Source organism: Stigmatopora nigra, chromosome 3 (assembly GCF_051989575.1).
Source record: "Stigmatopora nigra isolate UIUO_SnigA chromosome 3, RoL_Snig_1.1, whole genome shotgun sequence".
Taxonomy (NCBI): Eukaryota; Metazoa; Chordata; class Actinopteri; order Syngnathiformes; family Syngnathidae; genus Stigmatopora; species Stigmatopora nigra.
The window spans coordinates 15,386,111-15,411,294 of NC_135510.1; the positions used below are offsets into that span (position 1 = coordinate 15,386,111).

Below are 25,184 nucleotides of genomic sequence, written 5' to 3' on the forward strand. Positions count from 1 at the left end.
TGTGTTGTTGTCTCCCTGCAAAGGAGTGAATGCTTAATGATTGGTGTCATATTCCACACAAAATGCAATACATTTAAATCTTTTATAGATTAATTTTCAGATTAATATTAATTTCTTACTTTGGAACATTTGTGACAGCAAGTGATACAAGGAGCGCTGCTGTAAATAGTTTCTCAAATGTGCTGTTGAGTGAGATGCAGACAATTACAGCAAGAATATCGCTTGTAATTATTAGAAGTTAAAGCAGATGTTTGTTAAGAAAACAAAACGTTATTGCACTGTATAGGAATTACACTGGTGTGTAAGTAGGTATGCATTAGGGAAATAGGGGAGAAATGCCATATGCATCCGAGGTTATAAGGTTGGAGACATACCACCATTCATTTGAATGAGAAAGAGTCTCAAAACTTTTGACCAACGGTGTACAGTAAATGGGTTTAACTTTATGGCAATACACATGTAAGGCAGAACACTTTTCTAAATATCATGTAAAAACCAGAATCCAACTGAATACCAATATTGGAAACATGCATCAATTACACTTTTCATACATTGTATGGAAAGAAGAGAAACAAACTTCTGTCTGCTTCCTGTCGTGTATGTTGATCTTTGGTGTTCCTGACTGAAACTCATGCAAAAAAAAATGAGTGGACTGTGAATGTAATGTGTCGTGTGAGCTGTCTCATTGCCCTAACAAGTATTAGAATGTCTGTACATAAAAAGAAATGTGTCTATTATTGTGCTCATCAAGACAGAAAAGTGTCACTACAAACTCAATGTTTCCAATTGATTGTGGGCTCTGAATCTTAAGAGGGAAATGCCACACTGCAAATCATACTGTAATGGTAAAAGCCTTGCAACGACGTAAAGCTTTTAACAACGCACTGTCAAATTTCCATTTAGTCTCATAAACACTTTCGGTATGCATGCCTCGTAATGTAGTACCATGTCATTGTGGCCATATAATAAAATCTGAGCTAAACATGACTGCTTGTGTGGGATTGGGTGACATATTCAAGTGTGGTAAATGTGGTTCATTAAAATTTGAGTAGGGTTTGCATGTCTTTTCTCTTCTTCTCAGTGCTCTGACATCCTCCCACATTGAATTCAAAATGAGTGTGACGCCTTCTGGCTACAAGTCTCTGCTCTTAGTGAAGTTTGTTGCAATGTAGCCATATTTCCTCCCCCATCCTCAATACAAGGCACACAAGTTAGGCTTATTAAATATTTTCTGTTTTGTACAGCTGAAGTGTGTAAATAATAAATACACAAACAGCATATTCAAAAATCCAACTTTTTGTTTGATGACTGCATGCAAAAATCATGTTCTCAAACAGCTATTATTACTAAAACAGTGTCCTGTCACGCCATCTATTTTCTCCATTTTTGCCCAGTTACATCAATTTGGTTTTATGGGCGTAAAGGGAGCGTGGTTGGGTGAGGGGAGAGTATAAAATAAAAGTAAGAGGATCTCCAGACCTATAATCAAATGTATCAGTGTCAACATGTATTTGACATCTGCCATCATGTTCCGTCACTATATCGATTGTTTTTTCCGGCTGTAAGTGGCATGAACATGATCATCGCAAGGCTGATACCAGTAAATATGTCACTCTAGTTCCCTCTTGTGACAGTAATTGAGAAATGCATTTGGATTCAAACCGCATCTCATTTCCTGAACCGCTTTATCCGTACTAGGGTTGCGGGGGGTGCTGGAGCCTATCCCAGCTGACTTCAGGCCAAGGGCAGGAAACACCCTGAGTTGGTAGCCAGCCAATCCCAGGGCACAAGGAGACAACCACTCATTGACACTCACTCATACCTAGAGGCAATTTAGAGTATTCAATCAGCCTTCCATGCATGTCTTTGGAATGTGGGAGGAAACTGGAGTACCTGGAGAAAACCCACACAGGCCCAGAAAGAACATGCAAACTCTACACAGGTGGACCGACCTGGATTTGAACAGAGGTCCCCCACTGCGAGGACGAGCCGATTGCCACTCACTCACCGGGCCACCCTTAATTCGAACCATAAAAACTAAATTATTATTATTATTATTATTATCAGTAGCAGTAGTAGTAGTAGTAGTAGTAGTAGTAGTAGTAGTAGTAGTAGTAGTAGTAGTAGTAGTAGTATAGTTGGATCGGTTAATAGGGCTGCTCAAACTTTTTTGCTCAAAGATCTACTTTTCAAGGAGCCAGTTGCGCGATCTACCCTTTTTTTTTCCAGGCCCCTGTATGTATGTATGCTTATGATATACTACTTCATGCAGCAGGACCTAAAATAGTGTAGGCAGGTAATAATCATGCCTGGATAGCGCTGCTTCCCAGCTGACGTCCAATATAATTATTATTTATTTTCTGGATTAAGTCTTACTGTCATACGATCTACCAATAATACTTTAGCAATCGATTGGTAGCTCGCGATTAACATACTGAGCACCTCTGTTTTATATCATTAATAGTAAACAGTTTATCATATTATCCCAATTTTACATTAACAATTCTAAAAAGGTCTTAAAATGGTTTAGGGATTCTGGTCATTTTGGTTACACTTCAACATGACCTTTATTCCAAGACCTTGACGTGTAGTCTCAAATGCTTGCAGGGCCTGCTCCAGCGGAAAGCGATGAGTCACCAGAGGCTTTACATTCACTTTTCCTGACGCTAACATGGCGACGGCCATGGGCCACCTGAAAAAAAAAAAACAGTTTACACAAGACATACTGACATTCTAACTGAGTGATCAACAATATGAGTAAAGTTCAAGATATTGAGCAATAACCATCATGCTAGAAGAGATTATTTTAGTTACGTGTTGCAGTAGCGAAAGACTCCTCTGATGTCAACCTCTCTGACAGCTGCGTTGATCAGAGGAACGGTGGCCATTTCTGATCCAAGACCCACCAGGACCACCACGCCTCCTGAGCGGGTAGCCTGATTGAGCACAACGGCTGTCTCACTTTCTCCAATATCACGACATGCTATGATCTGTGACCAGTGTACGTACATAGATAGCAGTTTGGATGCTGCTTTCAACACCACTACATTCAATAGTGATGTGAGGCTGAGCCCCTAGCATCCCCTCCACTGTCTTAGCCAACTGCTGAGGTGTATCCCCTTGCTTGATGGTCAGTTGGAAGTCTGCGCCCAACTCCTTGGCCATTGCCAGGCGCTCAGGGAACAGATCTGAATGTGACAATGGGCATTTAAAAAGAATAATAAATATTGTAGGAGAGTAAAGGTACCGTATCATCACGAGTATAAGGCGCACTTAAAAGTCCTAAATTTTCTCCAAAATAGACAGGGCGCCTAATAATCCAGTGCGCCTTATATATATATAAATAAAAAAATGTGCCATTCATTGAGGGTGCGCCTTATAATACGATGTGCCGTATAATGTGGTGCGCCTTATATATGGAAAATACGGTATTTAGCTTCTACAGACAAGTTTGAAATAGAATAAGGCTGGAAAACAACAAAATTTGTTCTGACACTGATAAATGCAAAAAAATATATTGCATAAACAATAGTACTTCAACCAATAGTGGCCTCCACGCGGAATAAAAACCAAAAAAATCCTAAAAAATAAAAACGTACTGTATTTTCACGACTATAAGGCGAACTTAAGTCTTAGATTTTTCTCCAAAATAGACAGGGCGCTTTATAATCCAGTGCGCCTTATATATGGGAGAAATGTCATTCATTGAGGGTGCGCCTTATAATGCAGTGCACCTTATAGTCGTGAAAATACGGTAGTCATTTTACCTGTGATGACAACCTGTGCTGCTCCCATTGCCTTGGCCACAAGCAGAGAAACCAACCCAATAGGCCCTGTAAGACAAGAAAAACACACAAACTGTAGCTAATACTTCACTAAACCCAAAGATGGTGAAAAAGAATAACATTTTTTGACTTTAAGACTCTGATTCATGAGTATTCAATTTGTGAGAAGAGGAAAAAAAGATACATACCAGAAATCTGGAGTTTAAACAAAGTTGTTTCAATGTTCTTATTTATGTACAGTATTTAATTCCAAAATGCCACAACCGGTTACTAAATATACTCACAATATACAATTACAAGTCTATAATACTAAAGTAAATCAGAAGCTCAAATACTAATAATAATTTTGATTGACATTTACGCTAAAGGAAAACACACATTTTTCCATTACACAAATAAAGAAAAGGATTTTTAATGTTGAAATTAGGTAGAAATTGGCCTTCTAAAATGCACGTTTAAAATTGTTTAATTGATATCCATAACTTATTCATTTCAATTTTAATTACTTTTTGAGTTTTTTAGGTAATGCCAAAGAATGAATGGTGTTTTTTTTGCTGAAGTTTTCTTTTACACTGTATAATGTCTAATCATAATTTAAAATGTTATGTAAATACTTAAAGTAATTAACAATAAGAAATCAAAACAATACTCAAAAATAGTTTTTAAGTTAATAAAAACTTTAATCATGTAGACCAGGGGCGTCAAACTCAGGTTGGTTTAGATTTTTCTTAATTGAATTAAAAGCCATAAATAGTCCGTGTTTATAGATTTAAAGCAATTTTTATTAGAACTTTTTTTCTATGTAATGGGATTTTTTTAATCGTCTTTCATTTCAAATGGAAACTTATTTTTTAATTATTTTCGACAGAAAATCTCTATATATTTATTTTTAGATTTTACAAATTGCTTTTTTGAACTAAAAACACAAAAGAAAAAATATTGGATTAAAAAAATTAAATGATTAATTTTAAATAGAGAAAAATCAGGAAATGCAATGTACCTCTATAATCATTTGAATTTGATCCTAAAATAGAAACTCATAATTTACTTTCTCGGGCCGCACAAAATGATGTGACGGGTCGGATTTGGCCCGCGGGCCTGCACTTTGACACCTGTGATGTAGACAGTTTTAGCCTGAAAACCAACTAAATCATATTTTTAATTTTTGACCAAGCTTGGGACATGGTCTGAACGTAAAAAAAATTGATAGCTCAAAAAAAGATTAAACATAAAAGCAACCATACAGACAGCTATCCATTCACACCATCTAATGTGTATTTTTATTCAGATGTTCAACACCTTGATATGAACTAACCACATTCCTTACTTGTGCAGGCATGATAGTCACTCCTCAGCAAATTAGTTTTATGCAATAAGCTCAGTTGTCTTTCCTAAATAACATACCGGCACCACAGATGAGCACAGTACTGCCCAGAGCCACATTTGCCCGACGACAGGCGTGGATTCCAACCGAGAGAGGTTCAATCAGAGCACCCTCCTCGAACGTCACGTTATCAGGCAATCTGGAGCAAGAGAGAGAAAGAGACCAGTCAAAGTAACGAGAGTGCATGTAAAGTTTGAGAAAGATGCTTGTAGCCTGACAACTGGACACAGTCGGTAATTGGTCGAGTAACGCTGTAGTATTACAGTGTTCCCTCGCTTATCGCGGTTAATGGGGACCGGGACCCCTCGCAATAAGTGCATTTCCACGAAGTAGGGGTGCCCCTTCAAAAATGCTTAAAGAAACGTGTAACACGTGCACAAAAGCACCACCAAGCAAAACATCATAGTAGTCCGGATGGAGGATCTTCCGCAGTTTTTTTGCACGTAAGAAACATCGTTATTGGGAGTTGTGAACATTGTTTTTTTGGGCGGTGAAGATGCGCCTGGAAACAGCCATGACGTCATCAATGCGATTCCTCAACTCTCACCATGTTATTGACCATTTCTTTGGCCTTTTTTTTGATGCAATTACTAATTCAAATTGAATAGTTTGTTTCCACCTCTTGTAAAATGATGTAATTTATCATTTTAACTTAATATCTTTAAATTTTTTATTTATTTTTTCCCTGAAAAAAATCCGCGAAGCTCTGAGTCCGCGATAGCTGAAGCGCGAAGTAGCGAGGGAACACTGTACTTGTAACAGAAGTTGGCACTGTGTGTGTGTGTAGGTAATTGGTCGAGTAACGCTGTAGTATTACTTGTAACAGAAGTTGGCACTGTGTGTGTAGTATCGGCACAAGTTGCCATCATCGGGTGGCGTGGCACAGAAGAAGATAGTCGGAGAGAGATTGTAGCGTCCGTTTTTGAAAAACTCATCCATCTCTCGGGGAACACCTGGCTCAATAGCCACACGGTCACCTAAGCGTGAAAGACTAAGATATATTATGATGGTTCTTCATTCAAGTTTTACAACTCATTGCATTTCCATTTTTCTCCAATGTTTAATAACGAGACTTCTTACCAAAACAAACATCACAGAAAACAAAAAAAAAATAAAAAATTATAATTTTGGACAAACCATTAAATAGATATGATTCATGTAAATAAATGGATTAGGTACATTGAATGTAAGGCAGTTTGTTTTTACTTGTAATATATGTATTGAAGAGCTTGTGAACCTATTCAACTTACAGCACTTTTTAAAGTGTACAGTAATACCTTAACACATGAGTGCCCGGACATACGAGCAATTTGAGAGAAGAGTAAAATTTTAAGCAAATATTTATTTTGAGATACAATGCAAATTTTGATAGAGCATACAGCGCAAACCAAAGTAATTTAAATTTGTCTATGTTATGTATGAGTGTGTTGCCATGCAAAAAGTCTCTCTCTTTGTCTCTCTCTCTCCCCTTTGTGAAATCCGTCTAATATTAGTACTATTAAACACATTTTAGTACTATTAAATCACTAGTTTCTTGTTAATTTGTTAAAAGATGGCGAATTAGAACAACTAAAAATGTTTTTCCAATCCAATATCCTGTTTTCAGTGTTTTTTCAGAGGGTTGGAAATTACTATTTTGTTATTACTTCATTTGAGTTACGAGTAAATCAATATATATGAGCTTAGTTTTGAAACACATTAAGCTCGTATCTCAGGGTAACACTGTATTTGAATTGTGGAAAATATTGAATTCTTCAAATGAGATTCAGAGTAAAAAGATAAATATTTTTCCAAACAAGAATTTTCAATAGCCCTGATTATTGGTGTATGACAAATGAGAGGCATGTAGTCTTTCTCACCAACTTGAAGGTGTTTGACTGCCGAACCGACCTTGACCACCCGTCCTGATGCTTCATGCCCCAACACCATTGGCTTCTTCAGAACATAGTCACCAATGCTGCCGTGCTGCCAGTAGTGAACGTCGGACCCGCAGATGCCAACCGAGTGCATTTGGAGTAAAACCTCTAAAGACAAAAGAAGACACAACTACCATGAGCGAGACATCATGTTGAGTGGAGAACTAAATGTCCCTGAATCAAGTCGGTCTTCATTTTTTTCCTCAGAGGGTTTATTGGAGAAAAAAAATAATGCTGCATGAGCAACTGGAAATTCTATCTCTTTCATTTGTTAAACAGAGGATCAGCAAAAATGTAAAAAAAAAGATGGGGGTGATTTAATTTTCATTTTTACCATTGGCTCAATGGCTGCCATTGTCAGGTTTTGATGCTGCCACTCCCCAGTTAAACTGATTTGGATGTCTATGGTCATCAATGACATGTTCTTAAGTTAATATATGTATGCAGAAATAGTGAAAATCTAGAGTTTTCTACATTAATTTAATTATGTTGTCAGGCTTGATCTCCGAGTTAATAGAGAGGCAGTGTCTAAGTGACTAGCGCTATTTAGTGTAAAACACTTTTTACATTTTCATAATCTTCTTGTGCATGCCATATTTGATGATATTTCCATCATTTACTGTACCCAGTATAGCCTGGGAAGCGGGTCAAAATTGGCCCATGGGCCATAGTTTGGGCACCCCTACCCAAATTTGTCCATAAATTAAAAAGTTATTGGCTGATTGGCAATACATTTGAATTCTGCAAATAAATAGCAACCATTTGAGGCATACACGCCACTTTTTCAGTAAATACGTTGTATTTTTACCTGTATTTATTAATTCGATCTTGAAATAAAATAAGGATAGGAATTAGGATAAATTAGGATTGCATTTGGAGATCTGTGATTCTTTTCATAACATTTATATTAAGGTTGTGATATACTTGTACAGTGCTCTATAAAAATGTAAACTTGATCTTGAAAATATCCAACTGATCATATTTATGTCACAGATAAGAAACTTTGTTGAAGTATCACAAATGACAATCATAAACGCCGACTGAAAACAATAAACATTTATGGATTCGTGTCATAAACCATGCAAAGGCCAAAGGGTTGTGTTGAATGGTTAACTACAACAAATTACATTTTAATAGACATGCAGTAGATTTTCGTACCATTAGGACCGGGCTCCGGGATCGGGCGATTCTCCTGAAGTAAACGCAAACATAAACCAGTTATGGCAGTGCATTCACCTTACACCGACGTGCCAAATGAATAGGTTAACGTTGTAATGTGGTACCAGACGGAGGTCTCCTTTTGAGTGCAACACCACGGACAAATTTTCCTTCTCCATGACAGGGGCGAGCTACAAAGAAAGTAGAAACCAAAGTTCGATAGAAAAGAGGTTTAAACTCATGCTTTAAGTATCAAAGTACATCAGGGGTGGTATTCTGGGGGCTGGGACCATAACAAATACGCGATTGGTTAAAAGAAGCAGCACAGTCCACTGCGGAAGGGGTGAACACTTTTCTCTTTGGAATTAATGTAAAATAATTCTGATTACTTCTCATTTTTCGTTCCTATTTTTTTAATTTAAATTGCTATAATGATCAATATTTCATATGCTGTAAAGCACGTGCAATGTAATCAAATTCCTTTTCGACTAGCCAAGTTGACCCCTTCTGTTTCATATGGTGGACCATGCCAAAGGTTTTCTCGAAAATAGGCAATGAAAACGTATTCATGTCCATACCGTTTACCACACACGAGACATTGGTTGCTTCCTTTAAAATACTATACATAATTCATAATATGCGATTTTATTCAAGTAAAAGATGATTGGTTCAAAAAAGGAGCACGTGACCAAGGCCATCCGAAATTGTTTTTTGTTACGCATGAGAAATTCGGGTTAACATATTGAAGTTTACTTCAAATGCAATAGTATATTTAAAATAAATACGTAATTTTATGTATTTTAGAGGTATATGATTGTCTGGCATCCATTGTAGGTTGTACCCCACCTATTGCCCATAGTTGGCTTTGATAGACTCCAGCACCCCCGCTACCCTTAAGATAAGCAAAACAGAAATAATAATATATACTATAATATATACTTGTCCACTGACATATCCACTTGTCACCAGTCATTCGGAGCTTTCAGTTTAAATCATAATATTAAATATTCTAATTCAACCTAACCTATCTCTTGGGCAAATGTGGCCAGCTAAAATAACTTGAAACAGGGCATTCTGGGTGTTTTTTTTAACCAAAATATAAAGGGAGTCGTCTGGTTACAGTGTAACTGCGCTTTCTCACACAGTTGATCACAGTTGGCAACCTGGTTGGCTTTCTCATCTCCCAGGTATTTTTCGTATTCCTCAGCATGTCTCGTAGTATAATGACGTTTCAAATTGTATTCCTTGTGCACTGCAACTTTTTCAGTGCAAATGAGACACGTCGGGGTGCCCCTGTTTCCCTCAACCAAGAAATATTGCACTCCTCATGAGTGAGTGAGCGAGGCACTGGACAGCCTCACCATGATTGGTTCGTCCAGCTCGGAACACTGTCACTCATATCAATCTTGCGGGCTGCACGGACATTAATCTTTCATATTAAGACAGGGGTCACAATGATGAATTAATCAGAGCGGCCCAATGGAGTGGTTAGCGCGTCTGCCTCACAGTTCTGGAGTTTGCATGTTGCCCTTGCGTGGGTTTTCTCTGGGTACTCTAGTTTCCTCCCACATCCCAAAAAACATGCAGGGTAGGTTGGTTGAACACTATAAATTGCCCTTAGGTATGAGTGGGAGTGTGAATGGTTGGTTGTCTGTCCCTTTGTGTCCTGTGATTGGCTGGCCACCAATTCAAGGTGTCCCCACCTGGTGCCCCTGGGTGACTTGGATAGCCCCCCCCCCCCCCCCCTCCCCATGACCTTCAATGAATTCATCAGTATAGCTAAAATAGAAAGGTTGCTTTATTTAATGCATTGTGTCCTTATTATCACAGAGCTGTCAAATTTTAGCAAACCAGGTTCTGCTAGACTCTAAGTCCTTGGAATTGTATGCAGCCTGGTCATCAAAACCCTTCCAGGAACACAAAAAACAGTCGTAAGGGAATTATAATAGTTGAACACTATCATAAGGTACCATATGTAATCAAACCATACCTGTGTACCTGGGTTGTCATGCTCCCAAATAAGCCTGCCAGTCACATTTCTCACTGCTGTGGAAACAGAATAAAAAAATATGAACTAAGCGCACATAACTGATTAATATTTTTATTTTTTTAAATAATTATGGCCTAAATACAACACCCAAAGACCTCTTTGCACTTCATGAATCAAAGTCATGTACAAAAAATAAAACAAAACAAAAAATACAATTCATAACAAAAATAACAACCTGTGATTAGATAGCAACCAGGACAAGGTTAATTCATATGTTTTAGGTAAGATATACATATACCTGAAATAACATTCCTCTCAGGCCTGATAAAAGGCTAAAATAAATATCTATAATGATATCATGACAAGAGGTGGTTTGTTGTGCTTTTGGTTTACAGTCGTTTAAATAGTTTAGTTGATTTTAATTCTTTTTTAATTCGGTAACATCAAAACGCTTAACTCATCTGTTGGGATAAAATGCTCACCATTCTGCACGGGCACCGGAGGGAGTACATAGTGACCGATTTTGAGGGATTTTACACTACGTCGTTTTTTGCAGGCGCAGAGGAACATACTGTGAAAAACAGTCACCTTGCCCTGGATGTACTCCATGCTTTGAAAAACGCTGCAAAAATAAAAGCAGTTGAAGAATAGGACCGATTCTAATGAAAAGTGGAAAGTTTTTAATTACTCACCTCAGTGTGTCAAGGTGTGTGGCATCGTTACTGAAAAGATAATCGGCTGTTTTCCATCCTGTAACTATGCCATCCTCCATCACTATTGAATTGAATTAAATGCTTTCATTGTCATTATACAATGGAAAGATAATCAAATATAATAAAATAAATACAAATTAAAACAAAATTAAACGAGACAAAATGGGTTCACTGTTGGAACTGTTGACTTATATGTATTTTGAAATGAATTCAATGTTTTTATTGTCATTATACAGCTATGATGATAATTAAAGTTTCACCACAAAGTGCACAAACAACAAACAAACTGAAAATAAATAATAACAATAAATAATACATTAATAAGTACTGGGCAAAATTAAGTCAAATGGTAACATTAGGATGTAACATGTCATTTGTTTTGTGGCTTCATCCAAACATTATTAGTGTCTGTAACTAGCTAGCATGCTAGCGAATGATACGCAAATATTGTTTGTTCTGCTTAAATTGATATAACAATGTAGTTCTTTACTTACACCAAAAATCCCAACTGGACCTCGAAACACTGCTTGAAAACCAAGCCTTCTTATTTGCAAACATTGGTTAAATTAAAGGTCTGTCAGTACTTTAAATCGCAAAGGCTGACTAGCTCCTGTTTTGACATCTGGAACAAAACGCCTTTGTAATTATACTTCACTCAGACACAGAATTTTTAATATATTTTTTTCTTGTAGCGAATTACTTTATTTTATCGACAAGTATACCGCGATAATACCCTTCCTTACAATAATTTAGAATTTTGGAAATTTTATTTTAAATGTTATTATTGTATATTATATATATATATATATATATATATATATATATATATATATATATATATATATATATATATATATATATATATATATATATATATATATATATATATATATATATATATATATATATATATATATATATATATATATATATATATATATATATATATATATATATATATATATATATATATATATATATATATATATATATATATATATATATATATATATATATATATATATATATATATATATATATATATATATATATATATATATATATATATATATATATATATATATATATATATATATATATATATATATATTGTCATCCAATACAGAGAGCTGTATAAATTTCAATGTATGCTGTACTAGAGTATGTCACTAGATAGCAGCATTTTATAATTATGCAATTGTTAGATTGTAGCATTTCATGGAGACTAAATTCTAAGACACAGCCCTTGTTTTTGGCTCCTAACACTGTATTTAGTACTGTAATTCAATGTGTTGAGGTAAAAGCAGACACCTACTAACCACCACTTATCCAAGTATTGTTTATTCTTTAGATTCCCTCAATGTAATCAATTTTTTTTGGTCCACACTGTGTGGATTTTGCTTGTTCTCCTGAGCTTACGTAGGTTTTCTCTGGGTTTTCTCTGGGATCTCTATGGCCGTCAATGGCAGCCAATGAGTAAATACTTAAATAAACCTGATTTAACAGCTCCATCTTTTTTTTCTATCCAATTCGTATCCTCTATTTAACAAAGAAAAGTTGAAGGTTTTCAAATTGGCCCTTGCTTGAATTGTTACATTTTTATGAAAGAATTCGGCCCTCTGAGAGCCAATATAAAATAATGAAACATTGGCAATTTTATTTGATGATATAACGTATTCTGGTGGAGGTTACAACTGTCATGAGTGATTCCCTTTAAGACATTTCATCGCAAGCAGTTGTGTTCTCAAATCTCACTTATTCATAACATAACAAGCTGACTGAAGAATCCAGACCAGATTCTGGACTATCAACATTAGGGTAATGTGCAGGTCATTGCCTCTGCCAATATCCATCCACTTAATATATTCCGTCGGGCAGTCTTATCTTTTATAACAAGCATTTTTTTTTCAGAGCAGGAATGTTGCCAAGAAGCTAATGGTCTAAGTGAAGGGACAGAGACACTCATTCCATAAGCATGTAATGGACTCTTTCCTCAAGGAACTGCAATTCAAATTGTGTTCTTCCCCATTGCACAGGTTGTGTACAGTGAGTGGTCCAAACTAGAAAGGCTTCAAAAGCAGTGATAACTCAGTTGCCATGACAACAGCAAAGCCACTACTGGTATGTTTCCCAAACCCACCCCACCCTAGCGTGTTCTGAGTGTGTTCTACAAGACAGAGTGCTTGTGCTTATCGAAAATCGTCGGGCGTACTCTCTGTTGGTTTTCTATTCCGAAAGATTTCATCATTTCAAAACAACAGAATTGTCAATACTGAATGTATATGTTGTATTGATTCCAATGCAGAAACAATAGATTGATCTCTAAATGTGATAAATCAAAGAAAACACTTGGTGGGAATCAATTCCTCCTTAAGGAATTTCTCCTTGTCACATTTTGTTAGATGTTTTCAAATTTGAAGGTTTTGGAGCATTTACCCTGTTGGTGTGGAATTTTCTTCCACTTAATCACTAAAATAATAATTAACTTCATCTCTAATTCCATTATTTATTCACTCCCTCTTCATTCATTTTGCACAGCCACTTTCCAATGGCACTAAGCGCTACCACGTTTGGATCCTTAGATATCCAACAATAATTTATATATTATTGGGTCTGTCGTTATTTACATTGTTTGCTGCTGAGTTTTTCCACTAATCTTGCTTCCCACATGGGGGAGAAATGAGAAGTGATGGGTGAGTTTATGTTACCGCACCATCACTGTCACTATGAGAAGATCTTGACTGATTGAACAACGTTGTCCTTAAATTTCGCTGAATTAGTTTGAAAACGAATTATACTTCCTCTAGTCTGACAGAAAATGAACCAGCAAATGGTTTGTTTGCATCCGACCAAATTGAAGTGCCATTTTTAGATCAAGCAAAGAAATGCAGTTATAAATACCTCTCTATGTTTATATTTAATCACCCCTGAATGCCTTGAAGAGTGACGTGGCTCAATGAGTAATCGTGAGTGTGAGGAGCATTTATTGTATTTTACCAACACTCAGTGGCGGGCCGTGCATTTCACACCTAGGCCTTCAGTAGTGTTGTGTGTGAATCAATCCAACACTCAATAAGTATTTTATGGCTATAAAACCTTGAATGCAGCTTACAGCTGCAAAACATATAAACAATAATCAATAATAACCTAAGAATATATATATATATGTTTGGGAAAATAGGCATATTTTACTCACCAATATTCAAAAGCTGATACTTAAGACGTTTAATCCTTGATAGAACAAGTGACTCTTTTTGGCCATTTAAAAAAAACTATTTTTAAATTACTTAACAATATGGCGACCCGGTGAGCGAGTGGTTAGCGTGTCAGCCTCACAGGTCTGGGATCGAGGGATAGATCTCAGGTCGGTCCTCATTCTGTGGAGTTTGCATGTTCTCTGAAATAATTAATCTAATCTCATTTTCTGAACCATTTTATCCTCATTAGGGTTGCAAGGGGTGCTGGAGCCAATCCCAGCTGTCTCCAGGCCAGAGGCGGAGCACACTTTGAATCGGCGGCCAGCCAATCGCAGGTTTGAGGTCGACACGCTAACCACTCGCAACACCAGGCTGCCTCCTGAAATAATGAATATACGAGTTATTCACATTTGAATAATTATTACATTTAAACCAGAACCTGTCTTGGGTGAAATTATGTGGTTACACCTTGAAATGGATGTCAACCAATTGCAGCGCACATACTAAGTAAATAACCATTCATAAGCATTACTTTATTGTTTAACAAAATCGCAAAATGTCATAACCACAGAGTACATATCAAGTGTGTTTGCCTGCTGCGGATGCTAACACATAAAAGCAGCAGGCTTGAAATGGCAGGTGTTGAAGGATGAAGGGTTGCCGTGCGATGAGGTATTATTGTCCACCTCAGCTTTGATGTTCTGTCTCTTTGCCTCAATTTTGTTTGGAATATGTAAAGGAAAATGACACCCCAGAGTGACCAAAACTGAAAATAACATGTCTGCTCTCATGCCACTGCATAGACCAAGAAGTCAGAGACAAATACAATTTGATAACAGAGAAGATCAGTTATTTTAGAGGCTCTGCTTAGCATCTATCCATTCTGGTCATAGTTCAGTTAGGGTTATTGTTCCTGAGTGAGGTGAAATGGGGCGGTTAAAACATGATTGCTTGTCAACACTGGCTGAGGAATGTGTTATTCCATTCATTCATTCATTATCACTCATTCTTGAAAGGGTTGTGGGGGTTGCTGAAGCCAAACTGTTGTCAGGCGAAAGGCAAACTACACCCTTGATTGGTCGCCATTCTGTCAGGGGGACACAGAGAGACATACGACCATCCACACTCCCAATCATACCGCCTCCAGCGGGAATTGAGCCTGCACCGAAGTCAGGCGAGTGACCTTTCACAACACGAGGCGGCCCTTGAATTAAAGAAAATGTTTATTTACTTTTACATGTCTAATCTTTTTGGTAATGGTGGTTACCATGTCCGCCTCACAGTTCTGCAATAGAGGGTTCAATCCCTGGTAGGCTTTGTTTTTCCTGTGTGGTATTTGCATGTTCCTAAGCCTTTGTGGGTTTTTTTTTCAAGTACTCTAACAAAAAATGAATGGATGAATGTTGTCCGGTGACATAGTAGAATTGCACTCTAGCTTCTCTAATTGTAAAGGTAAAATAAAAGTTGGATCTTTTGTTTCCTAAGCAATTTGAGAAAATACTTAGTTTTTTTTCTCTTCTTTTGAAAGTTACTCCACAATAAGAAGTTGCACACGCTACCATTCTCAATCATCACAAGCTGCTCATTGCACTTTTCAAAAAATGAACCATCATGCATTTCCCACCCTAAATTTGGATGAATTCAATTCTTTAACGTTCTTAGAAAAAATACATTGCGCTATAACTGGTATTCTATTTTTAATAAAAAAAACACAGTCTGCACATATGGTTCTTTGGGGCAACCTAGGGCAATAATAGGGTGTTGTTGTTTGTACCCTGTGTTAGTGTTATTAGTCTTACATTATTATATATTTGCTCGCAATGAATAACGATTTGCTTTACTTAGCTTATTAATCTTACATTATTATATATCTTCTCTCAATGAAGAACGCTTTGCTTTACTTAGCTGATAAACATTAGAAAAGTCATTTTGGAACATCTGCTTGCAACCATATAAACAATTACTCCTTAGTTAGACCAAACAAATGAAGGTCGAATCATCTTGGACTGCTGGATTCGGAGAAGAACCTTCGGCTCAACATGACCTTCATTTGTTTTGAGAGCTAGAACTTCTATCGACTTCTCACTCCTATTTTCTCACCCCTGCCTTGAGAGCTGAGATATCTATTTTAACTAGGGTCCATGAAGCTAATAAACAGGAAAAAGATGTATCAAAAGGCAGAATGAACTTGGACGAAGGCGCGTCGGTTCGATTCTCTCTTGCAAGAAAACCACAGATGAGTTTCCTGTCTTTTTTATTTGTGTGTGCATTTGGTGATGCCTATTGGTGAACCTAACACCCAGTGTGGCTAGTGCACTGCTTCTCAATTATATTTTGTTATTCTGCCAATAGGAAAAAGGAATTTAATCTTCTCATTGCCTTGCGCTCACCCACACACACGTACACTCTACAGCAACTATAAATGATTATTTTATTTTGAGAACCGCTTATCCTCACAAGGGTTACGAGGGGTGCTGGAGCCTATCCCAGCCAACTACAGGCACCCGGTAGGAAACACCCTGAATCAGTGGCCAGCCAATAACAGTGTACAAGGAGACGTACAAACTTTTACGCTTACTCATACATAGGGGGAATTTAGAGAGATCAACCAGCCTACCAAGCATGTTTTCGGATGTGGGAGGAAACCGGAGTAGACGTGGAAAACCCACATAAGACCAGGGAGAGCACGAAACTCTATACAGTGAGGACCCACCTGGGATCAAACCTTCGATCTTTGACGACAGGCTAACCACTCGCTCACCATTTGGCCATAATGATAAATGATTTGAAAGAATAACATGATAACAATTGAAGTTTTTTAAATGACTAAAAACATGTATTTGCTCCGTAAAGGATTAAAGCTCTTAAGTGTCCGTTTTTTAATAACTACTATAAATCATATTCAATCATAAACATCGGTATATTAACAGTAAAATTGTTGGCAATATTCAGCGTGTTTGCAGACGGAAATCCCAAGAGACTCAGGGGAATGCTGGCAATGTAACATTTGCAATTGACGTGTTAACTAACACACACAGACCAGAAAAGAGGGAGAATGAGGAATGTGGATGGATGTGTTGAACACCTTCAACGCAGAAAGCGAATTTGTGTTTATTCATGTGTGCATCTCACATGGAGTGCCGGTGACTCGGCCAAGTGTGAATGCTATTTGCCCTCTCAGTTACTTGCATCCACCATGAGTCATCTTTTTGAGTCAAAATAATGGCATCACTAAATGATGGCCCCTCTTTGGGTTTACACCTGGGTGAACACCGGAATAATCAACTCTAGGTCTGTTTTTACCTTTCTATCACAAATATCATGTATCCAGGTTTTTACATTTCTCCTCTGACAGAAACAATGCCATGCAAATAGACAAAGCTTATTTTGATCCGCTCAATTATTCAGAATGGATAAAAATGTGTACAAATTCATTATTTCTCGTGCACTCATACCTGATTGACTTTTACAAAGAGAACTGGCCCAATATCTCCGTGGACAATGTAAATAATTAGTCAAGCTAATTGCCATCATTCGCTCTCGTCACAGAAAGTAACTCAATTGACCTCGATTTGTGAATCGTGAGAGACAGAAGAGGCATGAATAATTTGGGGTGTTGAACATGGCAATGCACGAACGAAAATATAAAAAAGTCACATCACTGCTCACACACATGATTCATGCAGATGTTCAAGCATCTTCCCCTGCTGACTTTAAAAACGAGGCTAACATTGACATCGCTCCACTTCTCATTATTAAACATGTGTAATGCACCATAATGATGGTTTTACACACGATACAAATATATCTAAATATATATATATATATATATATATATATATATATATATATATATATATATATATATATATATATATATATATATATATATATATATATATATATATATATATATATATATATATATATATATATATATATATATATATATATATATATATATATATATATATATACATTTAAAAATATCTTTTGTGTTGTTTGATATTTCTGTTTGCAATTTATTAACCTGTATCATGCATTTCCCTTCTTTTTTTTTCACTTTTATAATAAAGACTCAAATCCAGGGCGGAAACAAATCACCCACACTTGATATGCTTCAGCAAATTTAGCTTTGAGCAACAGGATCCAACAGTATCAAAGTCCAGAAAGTACAAGTGGAACACTTTGACTAACTCTAAATTGTATTTGAGGGTAATCAGTGTTTCATTGCACTTCTCTGGAAGTTCTTAAAAGATTTTAATTTTTTAAATAGTCTAGGAACCTTGCATTTTAAATAACATGTTAATTCCTTACTACTCAAGGTTCCTTGCATATTCATTCCCATATAAGAACTCCAGTAAAAGCCACTAGTTCTAAGCCAAATAATTTATCAACCTGACAGAGGTGTCACAACCAGCGCACTGAGGCAGTGGATTACTATCTTTGTCTTAGCAGAGGTGTAATAGGGTTACAATAAGACTATCTTCCTAGTAAGCATTATTATACAAGTTAAAAACAAAGCGAAGAGTTGTTTTTCTCTCATTGGTCAGCAGTCTTTTAACTTTTGCCCGTCATCCATTAGTTGTGGGGGATTTTTCTTTTCCTGGTGTGAATTTCTTCCTCATGTATGAATGTATTCCTCTTTTGGGGTATTCTGCAAACAGGGGCCATTTGTGTTCCTTTATTTCCATCTTTTTAAGGGCCTATCCTTTACTCGCCAACAGTTTGGCTAAGGAATATCAATGTTCAATCTTTCCTTTTCCAATGTTAATACCTGGTTTTAAATATTGCTTCTCTTCAAAAGCAAGCATATTTTTCCAAATTCCCCAAATAGATAAACCCTCAGTCCAGTCTCCCACTCTCAACAGGTAGACACTCCATCCAGATGGTCTACAGATCCAAAGGGACTTTTTCTCTCTACTGAGCAATATTAACAAGGAATGTCAAACAGGATGGCCCCACCACTTCTCAAGCTATGTGGTGTACTTGGGGAATCCCTTAAAAGCCCATGATATTGCCATTCTGCTCCATCAATGCTCACATTTATCTCCCTCTTCACTCCACTTTCTATACAGAAGATGTGACAGTTTGATTGAGGAGATTCTATGTATTCCTCCAGTATAACGCCGAGTTGCAGTCAGCAGATTCCTATTGCACTGTAAACAGTTTTGGTGGACCTCCTCCCTCTCTTTTGATGATGAATGGTTTGCTTGAAATTCTTGGAGGTTGAATGAAAATCCTTTCATTGCTTAAAAGATACAGTAGCTTGTTTTGCAGCAAGGTTTTTAAACTCACTTTGGTTTGCGGGCTACATTCATGCCAACTAGATCTCATGTGGGCAGGACAGATTTATTTTTGGCTATAAAAAACTAATTTAAAGGCGCTAGACATCCTATCAATTTGCAAAATGGATAGGAGTTGTGATGTCAACGGCACTGAAAGATCAGCATCAACAGCCAGTTTAAGTTCATTGGACCTCTATCGTTATCAATGGCGGGCAGTGAGTTAATTTTTTTGTCACTTACCTAGTTCCTAGTAGCCCGCTCCTGGACCGCAGGCCTTATGTTTTACACCCCAGTGTCACAGTATGGTTTTGAGGTCAAAGGCTTTGTCCTTAAGTTGGAACAGTGACCTTCAGGGGGATTCTCTAAAGGTCTAAACCTTAAAACCTGTTTTTAAATCTTCCATTAAAATTGAATATTATCTCTTTCTAAGAGTCTGTAGCATCTTGTTGTCATTTTTAGGTTCATTTCATTTTTGTCCCAGCAGAGTTTAGCTTCTATGAGTGTGCAACAATAGGTAAGAGGCCAGACATTTGTCTAAATAACAGTGAGTACAACAGTAAGTTCTAGAGAGTACTACAGTACAACGTTTTCGTGAGTACGACAGTACAACGTTTTCGTGAGTACTACAGTACAACGTTTTCGTGAGTACTACAGTACAACGTTTTTGTGAGTACAATATATTTTATTATTTGGGTGTCTGATGTTATTAGATAGTGATTGTAAACTGGTGTTCCGTGATGGAGTATTTTAGTTAAATGTTGCATTGAAAGTTGAATTAGTGTCTCACTGCAACTGCTCGTTTTGAAAAGCCACAATTTTGGCCATAGATGGGCCGGTGGAGCAAGTTGTTGGCGTATTGGACTTACAGCTCTGGGGTCCTGGGTTCAAATCCAGGTCATGTTCCTCTGTCTGAAGTTTGCATGTTCTGCTCCAGCACCATGGTTGGTGTATTAGGGGATTGGAAATGGAACGTCCACAATAAACAGCCTTCCACTGCAAATACTTTTTCAATTAGTATTTTTAGCTATCCGATGGTGTAGTAGTTTACTCGCCTGACTTCAGATTGCTGCTCAATTGCTGTGGGATTGTGAGTGTGAATGGTTGTCTGTCTCTGTGTGTGCCCTACAACTGACTGGCAACCAGTCGAGTGTGTAGTCTGTTGCTCGCCTGAAGTCAGCTGAGACCCGTGACCCTGATCAAGATGAGTGGTGTTAAAAATGGATGAATGACTAGTACTGACAATAATATGAAATAGCCATCCAAGGTTTGCTGTGTGCGTGTGTGTGTGTTTAAACTGGTATGAGCTTAATAAACAAGCCTCAAACAAAGAGTAATGTTACAGGTTTTCCATTTCCAGCCAAAGAATGTAAACAATGGACCTTGGAGAACATGGGATTTTTTGTTATTGGCCTTCTGGATTCTATCTAAGAGGATGATGTAGAGACAAGTTTCCACTTGTTTAGTACTGGAGGAGGTTTCTATCTAAATATAAGCTTCTACCTTCTTCATAACACATACACACATGGACACATGCATGGTTGGTTTGCCATTGGCTAGTGTATCATGGTTCAGATGTGTAGCTATAAATACTATAGTGTGTAGAGGATATTATATAGAACTTGTAATTTCAAAGATATTCATATTTCACAGGATTTGTGCTTGCTAATGTAACACAGTGAGGTTTATGGCGGTTTCCACTGTAATATGACAAAACTTTTTAAATGTGCCATTTTGTTATTATTGGAGATCTCACCTATGAAAAAACCGAGCACATACTTTCAAGAAAAGTAATTTCAATATTAGATTAGATAAGATTATATTAAACAACTTTATTCATCCCGTATTAGGGAAATTTCACTGTCACAGTAGCAAGAGGGTGAGAATAAAGACACAGGAAAGGACATTTTAGACATAAATAAATAGGGAATAAATAAGTTAATAAAGGAATAAATAATGTTATAAATATATGAATGTGACACTTTCATAGAACCCAATTTCTCTTACAATATAAAAAAAGACTGAGCATTGTACATGTATTAGTTCTTATTGTATAGGTACTTATATTTTCTGGTAATTGTAGTTCACAGGAAGGTTTCACTGTAGTATAATATTAGACGCATAAGCAATTTAAAGAACCTCTTGTCCCTCTATGCCTATAACCAAAACACAAAGCTTGCTTGATTGTGTCCTGTTTGTGTCGTTATGAGGGAGCCATTTCAATTGTGCCATTACTTTTTCCCCATCCTGTAATAGGTACAGTGTTAAGCTTTTGGGCTGTACTTAATCAAACAAATCCTGGCTGACCGTAATTTGAACCGGTGCTTCAACTAAGCAACAAATCGGACCTTTACATAGTCGCTGTTTACCACGCTAATTTGAGCACGTAAAGTTCTAGTGCTTATTTGCAAATAAATCCTAAGAAGAGCAGAGTCTGGTACATGCATGACTTTTGCCATGCTTAGTTTTGGTAAACCATATGCTGTTGGACATTTCTTGGCGGGTTTTGCTGATGAAAAAAAAATCCTGCTTGTTTAACTAATTTTCTACCACCTTTTTCAAAGACTGCAACCTTAACATCATATATATTTATTTGTATACCCATATAAACGCTGTCTACTTTATTGGGCATACTTGTCCGATTGTTCTAACACAATTTTCTAATTGGCCAGTCACATAGTCAATTAGAAAACTCAATCCATTTCAGTATGTGGTCAAATTCAAGACAAAATCAAATCTGCTACTTGTTTTAAGTCATCATCGGAGAAGGGAAGAAAGGTGATTTCAGTGACTTTAAACGTGCCAAATAGGCTGTTCTGACAATTTTAGAAACTGCTGATCTACTAGGATTCTCACACACAACCATTTCCAGGATTTACAGAGAAGAGAATGGTTAGAAAAGGAGAAAACATTCAGTAATCAGATTAATTGTTCCATTTGCTGTGAATTTATCACAAATCAATCTGGAATAGATCTAATTAAAACTTTTTTTTTACCATGGAAGGATACAACAAATTATATATACGGCTGGCGACTAGACAATGTCTATTCTTGTTTTGCTGTAAAAAAAAAAAAAAATATGTATATATAAGTGACATTCCTTGCTGCTCTTTTAATGAGGAATCTAACTGTATTTAAAATATATATATATTTAAAGAAATTTGGGAAAAATCAATTTTTAATTGCAAAACATAAAGTACTCAAAATTATACACATATCCTACATAAACCTGCAAGTAATGCATAACATACGTAAATACATTTATATTTCCCTCCAGCACTGGAAACTGGTATGTTGAAGTTTAGGATTTAGAAAATAGGTAAACTAGGTGTTCATTTTGAATGTTATTATGTTTTTGCTTCCCTTATTGTATGTAAATGCAAAAAGAGAGTTTTCATGTTGGAAATACATTTCAGTAATTAGTAAAGGAAAACCAAAATGACATTTTTTAAAATGAAGATATGACAGTTAATGTTCTGGAGGAATCCTATGTTTGTAAATTTGACTGATGATGCCATTGGATCCCAAGCCACGGACAGACATCATGTCATTTCTTTCCCTGTTTACAACAGGACATCCAAGTAGTGTGACGGTGGAGAAAAGGAATGCTTTCTGCCCTGCTGCACTACTAGACTTTGGAAGACTGATTCCATTAAATGTGTTACCTCAGAAGGATGTGTTTTTCTAAAAAAAGAAATCACTACACGAGCAATACAGGGTAACAAATGTGCACTCATAAAATGCAGTTGGGAGTCTCATGCAAACTGAATGGTCTTACTGTGACTCACCACTTTGTATCTCGGCTTCACTAATTGGCTGACAAACAGAACACCAACAAGTCATGTTTTGGCCAATCCAATTATTTTATTTTACTTTTAGCTACCCCTTAGAGCAAGGGTGTCAGACTAGGGTTGGTTCGCGGGCTGCTTTAAGGTCAACTTGATCTCGCGTGGGCCGGACCATTTTAGATATAATATTTAGATTTTTTTTAAATAAATGGATTAAAGGAACTTGGTTAAAAGCCCTAAATATAATTAATGTTTATTTTAGCTTTTTTTTCTTAGTAAGAGAAAATAATCGATTTAATAATTGGTTTTCATTTCAAAAGGGAACCATTTTTTTATTGTTCCATACTAAAGTGGAAAACAGAAATATTTTTTGAAATTTTTTAGATTTTACAAAATTATTTTTGAACTGAAAAGAAACAAAAACGGTTTAGAAAATTGCAATTTTAATTTAAAAGGGGGAAAATAAGGAAATATAATATATATCTATATCTATCATTTTAATGTAATCCTAAAACAGAAAGTCGGCACTCATGATTTACTTTCTTGGGCCACACAAAATGACCCGGAGGGCTAGATTTGGCCCCCGGGCCACCTTTTTTACACCTGTGCCTTAGAGGGTGACGTAAGGTCGATGAAATAGCCTTCAACGATCCTGTATTGATAACTTATTGGAAGACTTTTGATTTATTTACTGAAGCACCACTGCAAAGTTGGACTCTTATCCTCAACTTTTTTCCTCCATCTTTTGCCTCTAACACTAGCAACCCCCACCAGCACCCCCCCCCCCCCCAAAAAAGGCAAAATTCCCGACAAACGAATTCATGTCAATTTTTCCTTCATTTTTCTCACAAGAACTGTCAGGCCATGGTGGAGTGATGAGACATCATAAGTGGAATCTCACGAGAACAACCCTTCGCTGGAGGAAGATGAGCACATCATAACTAGGCTTGGGCGGTGGTGCGTCATTGCCAGTACATCAGCTTCCCTTCGTGCCATGTAACCTCCCTCACTCCCAACCTGGTTGAGGAGGAAAAAGACAGAATAAAAGCAAACAGAGCAACACAGATCGTGTGATTTTAACATAAAGCCAGACAGAGTTGTAACAGAAATTATATTATATTAGATTAGATTAGATTATTCCACCCTGTATTCAGGAAATTTCTTGGTTGCAGTCGCAAGACAGACACAAGACACACAAGACATTGTAGACCTAGTTAAAAAAACTGGAGCCACACATATGTCGTAAGTAAATTGACAAAATGGGTGTTATCCTGTTGTATCAGTAATATTAATCAATCATTCATTTTCTGTTCTGCCTATCCTCACAAGGGCCGTGATATGATTGAGCCAACAATGGGCAATAAATGGGAGGCAGACACCCTTGCCAGCCAATTGAAGGGCACTAGGATATGAACAGCCATTCACCTTCACACTCACTGTTCTTTAAGAACAGAAATATTATTCATTCATTCATTCATCTTCCATACCGGTGACTATCCCATCTGACTACAGGCGAAATGCAGAGACTATTTCCTAGAACAGTAATATTAGTCTATTTAATTAAATTTATATCCAATTTGTCTTATATACTCCCTTTAAATAATCCCAAATGTGCACAAACTATAACATCATTACAAGACCATTGTAATTTAAGTATCTTATTTTTAGCTTTGTTTTGACTTTGGTTTCTGTTTAGGAGATGTGACAATTTCCTTTGACACCCCAAACTTCGCTTTTCCTTATCATCCTTTTTCTCTTGTTCTGGTACTAAACATGTCTCAAGTGATTTGCAGATAGAAACAACAACATGAAATGCCTGAAAGCATTTTTGTTTTGGACAATATAATACCAAAGCTATTTATATAAGTAGGTCAGCGATTTGTGTGATTATTGTAGTCATTACAATGAAAAGATGTCGAGAATTCAGTCGGATTTGACCACGTCTGTCACAAACAGTTATGGGAAAGC

The 25,184-nt window shown here is 36.7% G+C and overlaps 3 protein-coding genes across 5 annotated transcripts in view; 1 reads left to right on the forward strand and 2 right to left on the reverse strand.

Annotated features, from left to right (window-relative positions):
- Positions 1 to 1,060, forward strand: part of apba2b (amyloid beta (A4) precursor protein-binding, family A, member 2b) — a 33,699-nt gene extending 32,639 nt beyond the window's left edge. For both annotated transcript variants that reach the window (XM_077712863.1, XM_077712864.1), the window contains one exon: positions 1 to 1,060. This exon is cut by the window's left edge and continues 265 nt beyond it. The gene's annotated coding sequence lies outside the window, so the exon portion shown is untranslated.
- A 1,263-nt stretch (positions 1,061 to 2,323) lies between these two features.
- sord (sorbitol dehydrogenase) lies at positions 2,324 to 8,536 on the reverse strand. 2 transcript variants are annotated; one of them, XM_077713392.1, is made up of 9 exons: positions 8,369 to 8,536; positions 8,244 to 8,277; positions 7,029 to 7,193; positions 5,987 to 6,146; positions 5,190 to 5,308; positions 3,768 to 3,833; positions 3,010 to 3,188; positions 2,815 to 2,936; positions 2,324 to 2,692 (listed from the first exon to the last, which is right to left on the reverse strand). In XM_077713392.1, exons 1-9 carry the CDS (start codon positions 8,420 to 8,422, stop codon positions 2,527 to 2,529), a joined length of 1,065 nt encoding a protein of 354 aa, XP_077569518.1. In that variant the 5' UTR covers positions 8,423 to 8,536; the 3' UTR covers positions 2,324 to 2,526. The 2 variants fall into 2 exon arrangements, with proteins under 2 accessions (XP_077569518.1, XP_077569520.1); XM_077713394.1 differs by lacking the exon at positions 8,244 to 8,277 and having other exon boundaries at positions 8,322 to 8,507.
- Positions 8,537 to 10,017: 1,481 nt separating this feature from the next.
- terb2 (telomere repeat binding bouquet formation protein 2) lies at positions 10,018 to 11,622 on the reverse strand. The gene is made up of 5 exons (XM_077713789.1): positions 11,441 to 11,622; positions 10,926 to 11,007; positions 10,716 to 10,855; positions 10,234 to 10,289; positions 10,018 to 10,150 (listed from the first exon to the last, which is right to left on the reverse strand). The coding sequence occupies exons 1-5, from the start codon at positions 11,502 to 11,504 to the stop codon at positions 10,079 to 10,081; spliced, it is 414 nt and encodes a 137-aa protein (XP_077569915.1). The 5' UTR covers positions 11,505 to 11,622; the 3' UTR covers positions 10,018 to 10,078.
- Between the last annotated feature and the right edge of the window lie 13,562 nt (positions 11,623 to 25,184).